At 37.0% G+C, this 16,715-nt stretch overlaps 3 protein-coding genes and 2 pseudogenes across 3 annotated transcripts; 2 read left to right on the top strand and 3 right to left on the bottom strand.

Annotated features, from left to right (window-relative positions):
• Positions 1 to 2,814: 2,814 nt before the first annotated feature.
• LOC140975044 (inactive protein kinase SELMODRAFT_444075-like) lies at positions 2,815 to 6,700 on the top strand (annotated as a pseudogene).
• On the top strand, positions 2,868 to 3,754 carry LOC140975045 (uncharacterized). The gene is made up of 2 exons (XM_073438532.1): positions 2,868 to 3,063; positions 3,306 to 3,754. The coding sequence occupies exons 1-2, from the start codon at positions 2,868 to 2,870 to the stop codon at positions 3,752 to 3,754; spliced, it is 645 nt and encodes a 214-aa protein (XP_073294633.1).
• Positions 6,392 to 7,151, bottom strand: LOC140975826 (PRA1 family protein F2-like). The gene has a single exon (XM_073439759.1). It carries the CDS (start codon positions 7,070 to 7,072, stop codon positions 6,500 to 6,502), a length of 573 nt encoding a protein of 190 aa, XP_073295860.1. The 5' UTR covers positions 7,073 to 7,151; the 3' UTR covers positions 6,392 to 6,499.
• Positions 7,152 to 10,004: 2,853 nt separating this feature from the next.
• On the bottom strand, positions 10,005 to 12,429 carry LOC140975824 (uncharacterized). Its single transcript, XM_073439756.1, has 3 exons — positions 12,296 to 12,429; positions 12,042 to 12,212; positions 10,005 to 10,576 (listed from the first exon to the last, which is right to left on the bottom strand). Exons 1-3 carry the CDS (start codon positions 12,339 to 12,341, stop codon positions 10,260 to 10,262), a joined length of 534 nt encoding a protein of 177 aa, XP_073295857.1. The 5' UTR covers positions 12,342 to 12,429; the 3' UTR covers positions 10,005 to 10,259.
• Positions 12,430 to 12,617: 188 nt separating this feature from the next.
• Positions 12,618 to 15,888, bottom strand: LOC140975043 (DEAD-box ATP-dependent RNA helicase 20-like; annotated as a pseudogene).
• Positions 15,889 to 16,715: the final 827 nt, after the last annotated feature.

The raw sequence follows: 16,715 nt of genomic DNA, 5'->3' as shown, positions 1-16,715 counted from the left end.
ACATTAGGATCTTCCTGGGATTAGCAGGCTATTACCGAAACTTCGTTGAAAGTTTCTCTTCGATGGTCATGCCACTGACAAAACTCACACAGAAGAACTCTAAATTCCTCTGGAGAGAAGAATGTGAGAGAAGTTTTCAGAAATTGAAAGAAAAGCTCGCATCCACGCCAGTGGTAGTATTACCTACAGAGGATAATGGTTTTACCATCTATAGTGACGCATCAAAGGAAGGTCTAGGATGCGTACTCATGCAAGAAGGTAGGGTCCTTGCCTATGCATCGAGGCAACAGAGCTACCTGACTCATGATCTCGAACTAGCGGCAGGGGTCTTTACTTTAAAAATATAGAGGCACTACCTCTACGGTGCCAAGTGTGAAATCTTTACAGACTACCAAAGCCTCAAATATTTTTTCACCTAAAAACAATTAAATACAAGGTAAAGGCGATAGATTGAACTTCTGAAGGACTACGACTTGACCATAAACTACCATCCAGGTAAAGCAAACAAAGTGGTTGATGCGATAAGTCAGAAGAGCGCGAGTAAAGTGACCCTAGCTTCACTCTTTGCTCAACCATATCTACTAGAGACCGTCAAGTTAAACCTGGATCGAGACCATGTGTGGACAAAGGTTAAAGAACAAGTCAAACAAGGGAAGTCTCAAGATCTTCAGATCGACGACAAAGGAGTCCCATGGATGAAAGAACGCCTCTGCATACCCAATACAATAACCATCGCCAGGAGGTGATGACCGAAGCGCACAAGTCAAAGTTCTCGATCCATCCTGGTAGTTCAAAAATGTACATAGACCTCAAGAAGAATTTTTGGTGGAACGGAATGAAGAAGGATGTAGCAGAATTTGTCTCTAAATGCCAAGTGTGGCAGCAGGTCAAAACGAGCATCAACGACCTGGAGGATTACTGCAACCGTTAAAAATCACAGAATGGAAATGAGAATATATTTCCATAGATTTCGTAGTAGGTTTTTCAAAGTCAAGACATAATCATGACGGGATACGGATAATCATAGACAGACTCACAAAATCTGCGCACGTCCTTCTCGTCCATGTGAATTGCAATCTTGACAAGTTGGCTACTTTATGCACGGATAACATTGTACGACTACATGGAGTGCCAGCAAACATCTTGTCGGATAGAGATCCAAGATTTGTGTCACGTTTAGGTAGATCTTTCGAGAAGATATGAGAAAGAAATTTACTCTTAGTACAACATATCACCTTCAAACTGGTGGTCAAACAGAGAGAACGAGTCAAACCCTAGAGGATAAGCTGAGGGCTTGTTCCCTGCACTTCAGTAGTAATTGGAGTGAACATCTACCCCTGATAGAGTTCACTTACAATAACAGTTACCACAAGTGTATTGAAATGACTCTATGTGAGGCCTTTACGGATGGAAGTGTCGGTCACCATTGTACTGGGGCGAAATAGAAGATACAGACATAACTGGGCCAGAACTAATCCAAGGGACAATGGACAAAGTGGCCATCATCAAAGACAGACTCAAGGCTGTACAAGGTCGGCAAAAAAGTTGGGCCGATCTGAAAAGGATGCCAGTGGAATTCAAAGTTGGTGAAAAGGCTTGTATAAGGGTCTCGCCGATGAATGAAGTCGTTCGATTTAGTAAAACTGGAAGAGTGAATCCTCGTTACGTAGGACCATTTGAAATTTTAAAGAGAGTGGGCACTTTGGTTTACATGCTAGCACTACCACCGGATATGTCTATAATCCATAATGTATTCCACGTGTCCCAACTAAGAAAATATATCCCGGACCCGAGCCATGTGTTGGAAGTGGAACAACTCATGATCGAAGGTAACTTGGGAATTTGAAGAGAAAATGTGCAAACAATATTCCTACCTGTTTGAAGACCGAGCCAACTTGAGTTTCGAGAACGAAACATCCAATAAGGACGGAAGGATGTTAGAACCCAAAGTTTTGGGCATATAATTATTTATTCAAATATAGACATTTATCAGAATTTATTTTCGAGTTATGTTATTATTGTAAAAATAATAAATTCAAAAATATTAAATAATACATGATATTTGAAATTCCAAGACAATAAATACATGAAATTTGAAATCGAGTACAAAAAATATATTAATTTCGAAAATTAAGGCTAAGATATCAATCGAATTGGAAGAAAATATTACATACAAAACAGTTTTTTTCGACAAGAAAGCTAGCAAATTTCAGCATTGTCTAGGTACATTATGAACCAAGTATGGTATGATATTATGTATGAAAGAAATATCTCGAATTATGGAAGAATTAGCTCAAAATTTCGGAAGAAATGTCCACCGAATTATGGTAATATTTTCACCTCATTATCTATAAATATCTTCTTCCAATTATTGACAGTCTTTTCAATCAACTTAAAGGAGCTATAGTCTTCTCCAAACTTGACATGAAGACAGGTTGTCATCACCTAAAAGTCTGAGTAGAAGACAACCCAAAGACAGCCTTCAGAACAAAGTACGAGAATTACGAATTCACGGTAATGCCATTTGAATTGACAAATGCTCCAACAGTATTCATGGACCCTATGAACATAATGTTCAAGATGTTCATTGACAAATTTATAGTGGTATTCATCGATGACACCCTTGTCTATTCTCCTAGCGATGAAGACCACGAACAGCAACTCCGCATCACCCTACATACACTAATGGAGAAGAAACTCTATGCCAACTTCATAAAGTGTGAATTCTGGTTAAGGAATGTGTCTTTCTTAGGTCATGTGATCTCGGAATCGATAGTGTCAGTGGACCTAAAGAAGTAGAGGCAATTCTTTGGAGCTTCCTTGGATTAGCAGGCTATTACCGAATGTTCGTCGAAAGTTTCTCTTCGATGGCCATGCCACTGACAAAACTCACACAGAAGAACTCTAAATTTTTCTGGAGCGAAGAATGCAAGAGAAGTTTTCAGACGTTGAAAGAAAAGCTTGCATCCACGCCAGTGTTTGTATTACCTACAGAGGATAATGGTTTTACCATCTATAGTGACGCATCAAAGGAAGATCTAGGATGTGTACTCATGCAAGAAAGTATGGTCATTGCCTATGGATCAAGGCAACTGAAGTCGCATGAGCAGAACTACCCTACTCATGATCGGCAGTTGTCTTTTCTTTAAAAATTTAGAGGCATTACCTCTACGGTGCAGAATGTGAAATCTTTACAGGCCACCAACGCCTCAAGTATTTGTCACCCCAAAAAGAATTAAATATGAGGCAAAGGCTATGTATTGAATTTCTGAAGGACTACGACTAGACCATAAACTACTATCCAGGTAAAGCAAACAAAGTGGTTATTTCATTAAGTCAAAAGAGCACGAGTAAAGTGACCCTAGCTTCACTCTCTGCTCAGTCATGTCTACTAGAGACCGTCAAGTTAAATCAGGATCAAGACCAAGTGTCGGCAAAGGTTAAAGAACAAGTCAAAGAAGGGAAGTTTCAAGATCTTCAGATCGACGACAAAGGAATACTATGGATGAAAGGACGCATGTGCGTACCCGACACCGATAACCTTCGCCGGGAGGTGATGACCGAAGCACACAAGTCAAAGTTCTCAATCCATCCTGGTAGTACAAAAATGTACAGAGACCTCAAGAAGAATTTTTGGTGGAACGGAATGAGGAGGGATGAAGCAGAATTTGTCTCTAAATGCCTAGTGTGTCAGCAGGTCAAGACCGAGTATCAACGATATGGAGGATTACTGCAACCGTTAGAAATCACATAATGAAAATGAGAACATATTTCCATGGAAAATAGAAAATATGAGTAATTCTTTGAATCCAACTTGTGGTCCGCTCGTTGCCCCATCGAGTAGTCCTGAGACATTTACTGCCACTGAAGCTGCAACGTCATCAGTTTCAATTTCTGATCCTGGAAATTTACCGTTCTTCGTGACTGAAGAAGATGGCCTGAAGCAAGAAGAATTGTCAGCCACAAAACAGGTAAGGGAAATTAATGAATCTAGTTCAGAAACTGACGGTGAAAGTTGTCTTCCTCTTCAAGGTTTCAACCATGGATGGCAGAAATTGTTACTGCACATTGTCAATTTTTTGAACATCCAGGGGAAAGTTCAGGACGATTTAGTAACCAGATTCAAACAGTTAGAAAAGCTTTCAAATCTTAATTTAGAATCTGGATTTCAATCGCCAAGCTATCGCCCTAATCTTGACTTAAATGAAAGTTCTAGAGAAGTTATGTCACTAAGAACAACGCCCTCTGGGTCGCCTCGTGCTCTGTGTGTCAGCACAAGGCCCCTGTATTTAGCCTCCTAGGAGGTTCACGTATCCTGAACTAGAGCTTGCAACTGGAGGGTTTTCACAAGATAATTTTAAGCAGAAGGTGGGGTTTGAATCTGTTCACAGAGGGGTACTTTCTTGATGGCTTTTAGTGGCTGTCAAGCAGCATAAACTAGCAAGTTCTCAAGGGTATCAAGAATTTTGTTCAGAAGTTGAAGTTTTAAGTTGTGCTTAGCAACGGAATGTTATCATGTTGATTGGTTTATGCATCAAAGATGGCAGAAGATTACTAGTATATGAATACATCTGCAACGGATCGCTAGATTCTCACCTTTACGAAATGATTTTCATGCTTTTTAGTGGCTCTTTGGTAATGGACAATTCTGGTTTCTGAGATTCGCAAATGTATGTGGAATTTTCAGGAGTGAACGCACGTAAAAAAAATAGCAGTTGGAGCTGCACAAGGCTCGCGATATCTTCAAGAAAAAAGTAGGGTTGGCTGCATAGTGCATCGAGATTTGTTACCAAATAACATTCTCATTACCCATGATTTTGAGCCCTTGGTAAAAATCTTAACCTGTTGTTTTAATTAACATTTTGTTCCAGACCTCCGTCACGGTGTTCATGTGCTTCGTCACCATTCTATTAATCTTGGTGCAAAATAGGGTGCAACAATTTCAAAATTTCTGACAATCCTTTAATGATTTAACTCACATATTAGATTTACAAATAGAATATCTGTACTGTTATTTTTTCGAAAAATCGTATTGTCTAGAAAGTTATGCTAATCGAACCTGGTTTTAGTAGTATCCCAGCTTATAACGTCCACTTCTAATTGTCTTCTTCTTGCATTTCCGTTATTACACTGATTCCATGTTCGTTACATGTCTTATGATGAGGCATGTCATGGACCATCCAGTCTGTGCACTGACACCTAGCAAACAATTTGTGCACGTATCAGAACATGATTTTTGTTTGATCTTCCGGAAGGTTCAGATGGAGAGATGAGAGTTGAAACGAGAGTAATTAATTGGAACATTTGGGTGAGTTTCAAGTTCCTTCGGCCTCTCTCAAAATATCAGGTTCAATAAACCATGATATTTATTTAGGTACTTGGCACCTGAGTATGTCAGATCACAATAAAGGCTAATGTTTACTCATTTGGTGTGGTACTGGTGGAACTTGTAACCGGGCGTAAGGCTGTGGATCTTAACAGGCCCAAAGGACTGCAGTGTCTTGCCGTATGGGTATGTCTAACCTCCTGAAACGTTATATTTTCTCAAGCTCCGCGTGGCTGAGTAATTATATATCCATGTTTAATTTTCTTGTAATGTGATGCTTGGCAGGCACATCCATTATTGGATGCATATGCCACTGATGAACTGGTTGATCCACGGTTAGGAAGCTGCTATATAGAGCATGAGGTTTACTGTATGTTGCACGCTGCATCTTTATGCATTCGTCGTGATTCCAAGGGCTCGGCCTCGCATGTTTCAGTTAAGTTGTACCAGTTAGTAACGAACAATTCCCGGTATCCTGCCATTTTTTATGCATCAGTACCCTTATGCTCAATCAGAATGTCATGTATTTGTCAGTATCTTCAGACTGCAAATAATCACATTCCTTTAAGTAGGTACTTGGGATACTTGAAGGCCATGTGATGGATCCAAGTTGTCAATTATCCACACCAGGATTTGACGTGGGCAGCAAGAGCGGCAGGATTTTATCAAATCACGAGCTACTGCATGAACAGCAAACTAACTCCATAGACGAGACATCAAGATGTTTTGGTTCGAAGCTTTCTCTCGACTCGGGAACGAATTTAACAGCGGTAAAAATGATCTGGTAAATGAGTACCTGTGGTCTTTATTTTTGTTCGAATCCATCAACGATTTTGGTTTCTGTATAGAACTAGTGGGCTTACGTTGTGTAAGATTTTGGTATTATATGCCTAGGTATACATACATATTATGCATTGTAACGAATAATACTTGCTAAATTCCAGATTCCGATGCGTTGATAGTTTTTTAAATGGGGCTATCTTTTTCTTTTTTTTTTAACTCGGAAAAATCATCAAATGTATCCTTGTATACTTTTTTCTTGAATTCGAACTAACTAAATAATACTTCATCCAAAAAAGGAATAATATTATGATACATTCACCGATTGATTTCCTTCCAAATAATACGATAAATACAATACAAATCCCACAAAAGTCAAGCACACCAAGAAAATCAAGAGGAGGACGATGAAGCTCCGCCACCCCCCGCAGATCTCAACAAGCCTCCCGCCTCCTCGTCGAAGTATAAATCGTCGGCCTTCCTCACGATGGCGTGGATCAGAACCACCACCACCGCGATCGACAGCGCCACCAGAATATTCGTGGTCGCGTGCGTCAGCAGCAGAACAACAAGCGTCACGACGGAGAGAATTAGCAGCACCGCCTTATCGGAGATCGTGCGGCCGAAGATCGCGAGCGGGTCGTCTCGGAGGAAGTAGAGGAACAACCAAACCGCCATCATGACGATGAAGACGATGAGCGAGATCGGGTACCACAGGAGGCTGAGGAAGATGATAACCAGAACTATGATGGCGTAGTTCATGCGGAAGTAGCCGGCATTGGTCTTGACGCGGGAGATGGAGTCTCGGAAGGATTTGGGGAGGTTGAGGCAGCGGAAGGAGAACATCTCACGCCAGGGGCGGCGCGTGCCGAGTCCGGATTTGATGCGTTCCTTGGCCCGTGAGATGTACTCGATGTGGCCGCCGGAGGGTGAAGAGGAGGTGGGGATTGTGCCGTAATTCGTCATTTCGTGGTGGAGGTTTTTGGAAGAAAGTAGAGGGCGGAGGAAATGAAGAGTACCAGAAAATCAGTCTTTATGGTATAATATAATAAAATAGATAAATGGGATAGATAGTTAGTGGTCCCCCAATTCAATCTGCTGGCAAAAATATGTTCCAAACACCATCATCAAAATGAGGCATTTTTTATTTAATTCAACCAATGAATTTAGCGAGTCGAACTCGAGTTCGATCACGAGCTAAGTCACGAAACATTCTGGAAACGACTAAATGTTTTTTGTGAAGCTCTACAAAAAAAGGAAAAGGAAAATGATTTTCACCTATTGAATTATGACTCTAACGGTTATTTTTATCCTCGAATTCGACAGAGAACAGCGACTTTTTGCGCTTTTTTTGGAATTTCTATCTAGGAAGATTTGAAAAACATCGTGCCATTAAGATTTCAAAGATTTAACTCAGTACCCATTACTAGTTGTATTGTGAATATCGATTCATTCCGCGGTGGGCAGTTGGGCTTTTACACTTTTCAGAAGATAAGACTGCCTGCAGTTGAACCATTTGCTGGCATTACCAATTAAACACCAACCTTTAAATAATATAATTGCAAATAAATATTTGATGTATTTGGGCTCAGTAACATTTTTATAACGGGCCTTAACTGCCCAACTAATTTTGAAATATATTAAATTATTAATAAGTGGAAGGCAAAAAGTTGTCTATGTTTGCATTCATTCAAATTTGGGGAAAAAAAATAATGTAAACAACAAGATAAATAATTAGCTGAAACCCTAAAAATATAATTATTGTTGATTTGCTGGCCGATAAGTTATATTAATATAATTGGTTGGATATAAATAAATTTGTCCCATAAATATTTAAAAAAATGACATATTAAGTTTGACAATATTTATAATTCTGACAAGACAACTGATCTTATTAATTCACTCCTAGCTCTTATAATTTTATCGCAAAACTTCAGTTTAGGCAGCTAGCTAGGTTTGTTGTAGAATTGAATTTAGCATTTGGTGAAGGGGGTTTTGCATTTAAGCAATTCTCACCACCTAAATTATATTTAATCCACGTAATAGTGTTGTTTTTGGCCCTGTTCTATTTCCAATTATTTGTAGTGCATGTAGTAAAAATATTTAGTTATATGTTGGATTGATATTTGCCCAGACAAAAAAAATCTGATAAAGGTTACCTTTCCTGATAAATATGATAGACAGGACTTAGCTTTCTTCTGTCACATTTTCTGTATGTTATATGAATTGATGTGTTAATAATTAGATATACAAAAATCATATATACGTGTGTGTGTGTGTGTGTGTGTGTGTGTGTGTGTGTGTGTGTATAGCCAAACAANAAAAAAAAAAAAAAAAAAAAAAAAAAAAAAAAAAAAAAAAAAAAAAAGATCTACAAATTATAGGTGTAAAACTAAATAGGCCAAAAAGCAATTGCTTTCTTGAAGAATGAAGCTAGCTAACGTCCTATTTTAGCTTGAATTATCAATAATAGGAGTAATTGGTAATGAAGAAACATGGTTCTTGTCTTATCAAATATTTGTCACGAAGATGGCTAGCTTGTACACAATTTTATTCCTCGTATAAGTTGAAATACAATTTACCTGTGGAAAAAAGAGAGAAATATTTATACCCAACGAATTAACCATATATGAAAATTAAAGACTTACATGTTTAGCTTCATCTTCAATAAACACAGGTGAATCTTCGCACCATTTATCCATGGATTCCATGACATACTTTTGCATATCCGTGGTAATCTGTGCTTTTAGGTTCGGAGAGTTGATAAAAAGAACCAATCAAGCCATGTATTCTTCTGTGCAGACTTCCATTCACAATCAAGATAGAGGATTTTCCCATGAGTTCCGTCAGAGATTTAGGGTATGATGGCAGTAATATATTTGCATCACTTTGCAGAATGATCTTGCTTACTTCTGCATCAGTTGATATTATTGTGGGACTTCCAAATAAGTGTGAAACATTTTGGACAAAATATCAAAATTTTATTTACATAAAAATATATAGATTTTTATTGTCTGGACACAGACCAAAATAAAGTATGTATGACGACTTACATGAGACGTCGTTTGTTCATGAAAGTCTCAGGTTTGTCTGAATAAGCACAAGAGATGAAGTGAATGGTTTCTCCAATAAAAGGCAATATTCCAAGATGACCCAAAGGAATCGCTGAGGATGATAACCTGCTGCTTCTTCTGTTGAAAGTGGCAGTTAAGATTATGCTCCTGTACCGTACACAGTTACGGTGGACAAGGACAATAGCATCGTCGCTGTCTCCAGAAAACTCCACACGATTTGGTCCATTCAAAGGCAAAATAAAGTATATATTCCATTTGAAATAAAGGATTGTGATTTATAGAAGTCAGTAAAATCTCTTTTGTGTCAATAAACGATTGTGATATATAAATTTCGTCAAACTTTGAACGTGTAGTAAGTATGATATTGATTATAAAGTCTATTATGCGTTTGTACTATTTGTAGTTCTTAGCTCTACAAAGGAAAAAAAAACATTAATTAATAAATTTATTAAAAATATAATTTTTATTAGATATTAATAATCATACTAGCACTAAAAAATTAATCAAATCCTATTAGAAACAACTTTCTGAGAAAGTATGGTTTGACTGGTGCCGCTGCAACTAATACTATTACTAAATACTCCATTGATATAAATCATTTCACGTTTGCTTTGTAATATTTTAATTCATTTGGTGCAAATTTTATAATAAAACCCATACCTCAACCTTTCGTTTGAATTTGCAGAAATACTAATCAAATCTTAGCTCAAGTGCATAATGCCGTCATTCCGTCAAACTCTCGAAGATACCAACACTCCCCACCACATATTCTGTCGTTCTTGATTGGAAATTTGTCTCCTTTGTGCGTGCGAAAATTCCGAGACTTCAACCTGAAAGAAAATCTTGTAATTATTTTTAAACGTTTATCATGCTTGTTGATATACAAACTTGCCCATTTCTTCATACCCTAGATTCTATTCAAGAAAAAGAATCCTTTTTTAGTCTTCCAAATTCCATCAAAGAACTCAATAGTTCTGCAGTACTAGCAACAACGATATCTTCCAGATGTCTACTATGAACAGTTCACGATGATTGATGTTTTCACAAGTGCTGTTCGAATCGATTTTCCAAGTCAAGAATCACAAATTTGGGATGAACTTGGCTCGAATAAACTGTTTGAGAATGGCTTTTTCTTCATCAATCCGCTTCTTCTCTTCACCATCTTTGGGCTTTATTTTCCTCTTTTCTTGTAACAGCCATTTGTACAATTTGCGTTGCTGATCCTCGGGGATTGGTGCACGTTGTACAGGCTCAACAGTGGGTCGAGTAACTGAATTTTCAGAGATGGGAACCGGAGCAGCAGGAGGTGATGTAGACGTAGATGTGGCAGGAGCATCTGGTTTTTCTGCTTCTTCAGGTCCCACGTCTTTTTTCCCAGTTCTTGTAAAAAGATAGGCTATGAAGAATTGCAACAGCGAGAAATTCATCAGTGAATGAGTACATTTTGTTCAAAACAAAATCTCACGAAAGGATTGATACAAGTTCACACAGGGAACAGTTAAAAAAACTGAAGGTGATCATATTTATGCAGTGTCAAAGCACCAACGATACAAGTCATAAAACAATGACCAAGAAAACAAATAAGCTGATTCTTAGCACGGGCATTAGTAGAGTATACACGGGTAAAAAAGGAGGTTGAAAGGTGCATAATTGGTAAACTCTTGCTTCAATCAATGACAGACCAGCTACTCCACTCGAATCGACAGAGCTTCTAAATAATGCGAACAAAATTAGAGAAAGAATTCAACGATGGTAGAATTATGCACTCTATCCATCAAATTTCTAAGAAACCTATGAGATAAGTAGAATACATTTCTATTAAACGTGCCACCATTTTGTAATGGTTTCCCAAATTCAGTCCATACAAACTAAAACTTTAAACAAAGAGTCGTAGAAGTAAGAAGAAATTATTTTCCCAAGTGTTGAGAAATCTCTTTTATTTCAGTTACATCACAACCATGATTAATAAAGATAGAGTGTGGAAGAGGATATCTCTGTTCCTTGTGCTACAGAGGGTTCATGTTCGTGATGGTAAAAGTACATGAAAAGAACGGATTTGGAAGAGGAACACCACAGCATTTTGTTTAATTCTCGGAAGCAGAGAAAAGATAAAACTTTTACAGGATCACAACTGGAGACAATAGATACAAAGAAGGTAAATAAATAGGGTAGCATTCACTTTAGAGGTTATCCCGATGTTCCATTCTTAATGACACATACAAAGAGTCAAGTCATCAATTTGATGCCTATTCGATTGAATATGTACTTCTCTAGGATAAATAATTTTAAATATTCTTCTAAAGGAACAAATCTGGTAAGTGAAGTTCCTAAAACAATTGATGTTATCAAGTTCAAAGACAAAATCGACAAAGTTTCCGTTTCAGCATTTCTCAAGATACCAGAAAAGTAACAGAAGGACCTGAAATAAAGATCCTTGATATCATTTCAAAAATACCTGAAATGAAATCTGGCAAATACTATAGTTAAATCGGAAATTAATTGATGCCCATCAGAGATCATAGTAAAGTTGATCGATTACTTTTAGCTTGTAAACCTCAAGGAAGCTGGCGGAATAACCCAAGCATTGGTAGCTCATACTAATTTTAGTAGTTGAGGACACACTTTTCAATTTCATGTCTCTGGGAAAATTAATCAGTCAGGCAACCCATCAAAATTAAACTTTTTTCGAAAAATACTGCCAGAAATGAAAGTTGATGAAGATAGTCTTCATATTTCTTGATAAAATTATTTCAAACTAGTCATTTGATCTCAATCTGTCTAAGTGATCGTTTCTAAACAAATGCGAGAAGACAATCGAAGAAACACACACGTGTAAAAAATAGAAATGTAAGGATAAAAACCTCCGACGACGAAATTGACAGCCAATAGAAGTGGCCACGTGAACTTATAACGGCGAGCAAACGATTCCTTGGGAGGAGGAGGAGGCGGCGGCGTGGGTGGAGGAACAACAGAGGCAGTCCCCGTTGACGAAGAGGAAGCTATGGTCGATGGTGTAACAGGCTTCAGCTTCGCTACCAAAACCAAAAATATATATATATATATATATATATCAGAAATGAATCAAAAAGAAGAGCAAAGATTGGCGTTTGATTACATCTTTTGGGCTTGTTCGTGAAGAGTTTGAGGCCTTCTTCGGTCATAATTGCTCGGTTCCAAATTCCCTCGATTGACTTCTACGCTTTTTGGGTTTTGCTTTGTGTTTTCACACCAAAATACTAGTTGGTATCAAAAATATTCGATAATCAAAATAATTTTGTTTAAAATTCGAAAGGTTATATGAATGACGTCGTTTTCACAAATACACATTTTGCTAATAATTATCAAAATATTAAGTATTTCTGATTTTGTTTCTTCAATACCAATTATATTCAACAGAGTAGAATAGAAAATAGTAATTCCCTCCAAAATAACAACTTCTAAAATGAAACTACACATCCAATACAATATAATATAATACAATACAATACAATACAATACAATACATACATGTAAAACCACAAGTAGTTCTGTAGAAAAAATAAATAATATTCAAGACGATCGATACAAGCTCGGGACTGACCTTTTGTCCAGCCTCCTTCAGAATTTTAATAAGATCCCTTGGCAGATCTCGCATTAGCAGACTGCCTTTGGCTCCGGCCCTTCCTGTTCTGCCTATGCGATGGACGTAATCCTCAAGAGATCCCGGAAAGTCAGTAATTGATCACATACTTCACATCTGGCAGATACAAACACATTTAGCCAGGTTATTAAATTCAACATAGTATCTTCACATAGTCAATAACTAAATTTACAATATCAATTTCTGACAATAATTTTCTTATTGCTTCAAGGTGAATGTAATGCACAAGACTTCATAATTAGAATGATAGTCCCAATCTGTACGACATTCCGTCTAACAAAATGAAGCCAACTTAACACATTCCTTCTAACAAAATGAAGCCAACTTAACAAATCGCCATATACTATCAATTCAACAAATACTAAGATACTGTGGCTGTTGGTCTCATCATCTCAGAAATGAGACTGTTATATGAAGAAGGCTTAATTAATCGTGGGTAATTTACATGCATATCTAATACGGTGAACCAGAGTTCGTAGATTCTGTGTAGTTTGGTGTCAATCAAGAAAGATAACAGGTCAAATCCTGAGTGAATGATTAAAAATAGAAAACACAGGGCACACAGGACGGTCTAGCCGTGCAAAACAACGAGGCCTTATAGCATTCAGGAATAGAGAATCCAACCCCAAAAAACAACCAAAAAAGAAGATAAACTGAGAAATATCCGTGCAGTAGGTATTCCAGTGGGTGAGAGGAGAGACACATTGATGATTTACTGCGATATGAGAAACTATATTGCAAGAATCTAGGACGACCTAACGAAAAAAAGCAACATTTCTACATCTCCTATGATTTACATGCTTTACACGAATTATAGCAAAGAAAGAAAGAATATTGTCATTCGTTTACTCTCCAGACATATCTAGACCCCGAGCTGCAACATCTGTAGCTGTCATTATGGGACTCTTGCCAGCCCTAAATTCAGACAGGACCCAATCTCTTTCTGCTTGGCTTTTGTCTCCATGAATAGACAAAGCAGGCCAACCATCCATTCTCAGCTGCCTGGTTATCTGATCACACCCTTTTTTTGTATCCATAAAAATCAAAATTCGGCTACCATCCATAATGTCCTCCAGCAACTTCACCAATCTGAATACATCGTTCATTTACAATTCAATAAACATACACAAACATGAGAACATACCACAATGTAAAAAGTAAAATTTGAACCATACTTGTTGTCTTTCTGGTTCTCAGACATAATTTCCACATGCTGGTGAATAGCATGGTTGGCTTTCAGATCTGGCGATCCAATAATCACCTGTTCAAAAAACATAAACCAGAGATAAATGAGTGTGAAACAAGAGCTATCTCCGATTTGGAATATTTTTTCCTTGTTAACTTCACGGTGATGCCGTGCAAAAGGTAGAAAATCCAGTTCTTTTATTTGTCCTGACGATGAAAATAGCTTCTCTCTTATGTAATTACTATTAGTAATTAGCACAAAACGCAATAACTGTTTCCTAATTGAGGGAGAATGAGGAAACTCTACTTGGTTCAAATTTTACTAAACACCTGTTTGTCCTTTCCAAGCTAAGATTAAAAAAAAAAACTTTCTAAATTTTTCTGAATCAGCAATTCCACCCATAAACACAATTCGCAAATAATTAACATATACATAGTGCAAAGATCAACAACCCCAATGATTAAGAGTTTAAATTCAGATTGAAAATCTGAATTGGGAGCAGCAACAAAAATATTCTCTTTTGCAGTAATGACAGAGGATGGAACAATGGAATCTAGACTTTCAATCACGATAGGAGCAAGAACAACAACAGTTATTTGGGCAGAGGCTTCTTGGCCGGCAATGGAATTGATCACTTCTTCTGCTGCAGAAAAATCTCTTACAGAAGGCAGTGAAGAAGTGGGCTAAGGTTGATTCAGTACAGCAGTAATACGTGCATGGGAATGTGTAGGAGTACTAGATACCTCATTCTTGGGAAGGATTTTGGTCTGTTCCTCAACTAACTTAACTTTGAATTGCTCAGGAATCCCATCAACTGCATCATCACTCAAATTTTGCTCGATGAAGGAGACAGAACACTCCAAAGTTCTCATATCATTTTAAAGTTGAGTGAATATGGTATGATCGGGAAATGATGTTGGGCTTCGTAAATCATAATTAGATCTATAGCTAGCACTATCAAGACCGGTCGCATTACTTGATATTGTTTTAGAGAAAATTTTAAAAGAATTTAGTCGCGCCTCATCTAATCTATAACTCGATCCTAACAAGTGGTATCAAAGTAAGTTTTTCTCGACCTCTGATATACATATACTCAAATGGCTTCTTTCAATAAGACTCTAATGTTTTCTAAAGTAGATATGATGACTGAAAATTTTTTATGCAGACACGCTTATCTGCACAAGATGATGACATGTGGTATGTCATTACTAAAGTACCAATGAAGATCCTAAAAGCAAATATAGTTGTTTCAATATCTGAGGGTGCTCCACAGTTGGTGGAGAAGCATCTATTACAGTAGACTGCAGAGGCTAAAAAGAAAGGCAATCTTTACAATGTGGCCAATATATCTTTTTTAAAACTCTAGATAAAAATATGTTTTGTAAAATTATATTTTGTTTTACAGCTAACAAAATCTAGGAGAAATTGACTCAACTTTGTGAGAGAAACGACCAAAAAAAGAAGAACAAGCTAATTGTGGTCACTCAGATGTTCGATAATGTCAAGATGAAGCCTGGAAAAACTCAATGAGTTTGATGAATTGTTTATCAGTATCATTATTGAACTTGCATCTCTAGGTAAGGACATTCTAATCGTGAAATTGTCTTGAAGGTAATGCGAGCATTGCCCAGAGAATGGGATGTAAAGATGGTATCAATAAGGGAATCCATGGATCTAAACAAGCTTTGAACTCAGAATTCGGGCTAAAGAAGAGCCATCTACTCAACCAACAAAGGCTCTAGCTGCGACCGTTGATGTTCCTCCGGTCGAAAAACTTCAAGCAAAAAGTCTGCTGAGCAACTAAGCAACAAGGCCATGTCTCTATATGCAAGGAATTTCAGTAAATTTATGCGCAAAAATCAATCTAAAATTGTTAAACTTTATTTTATTGTTGATTGTAACAGGGCCAAAAATGTTGAAAAAAAACCATTTGAGAAGACGGTGGAAGGATGAGAAAAATCCTTCAAGAAAAAAGAAGATCATAAGGTTCTTGTTGCTGAGGAGAATAAGAGCAAGTAGACAGACCCAAAAAGTGAGTCTTCTGGACCGAAAGCTAGCTCAAGTGATAGTGATGATGAGCCGGTCTAGCGTTTGATGGCAAAATCAGAACAAGAGGAAGATGATGATGGGATATTTGATTTCATTTCTAATGAATTTATGCAAGAATATCTTGTTACTGAACTTCATGATATGGTAAAAAAGTACAAGATTATCTCTCAATCACTTGACGAAGTGAAGGCAGAAAAAGTAAGCCTGAAAGACAAATCAAGTGAATCCAGCTGTTTACAGCGAAAGGACTCGACAGTCTTAAGGTAAAACTAAGTATGTTAGCCATTGAGAATGATAAAATAATAAGAATGTTCGAAGCTACTTTGAATGAAAACCAAATATGCTTAAAGTAATCAATACGTGAAACCAATATTCAATTTTATTAAGTAAGATGTATCAAAAGCAAAAGCAAGATGGTGATAAAATCGATCTAGGTGTATGTGTTGGTTAATCATTTCATTTAATTTTGATTATTATTTTGTGTTATATATATTTAGTTATCATTACTTCTACCATATTAAATATAATATAATTTTTTTATATAATATTAAATTTTTAAAAATATGTCGTCATATTTTTGGATATTGATTGTCCGTTAATTGTTATTATTATATGTATCTTAATTAGAATTTTAATATAGATACTTTTTAACATGTTCTA

The sequence above is a fragment of the Primulina huaijiensis genome, chromosome 4 (genome assembly GCF_012295235.1).
Source record: "Primulina huaijiensis isolate GDHJ02 chromosome 4, ASM1229523v2, whole genome shotgun sequence".
Classification (NCBI taxonomy): Eukaryota; Viridiplantae; Streptophyta; class Magnoliopsida; order Lamiales; family Gesneriaceae; genus Primulina; species Primulina huaijiensis.
Note: the sequence above shows the minus strand (reverse complement) of the source record. Positions and strands in the feature narration are given on the sequence as shown.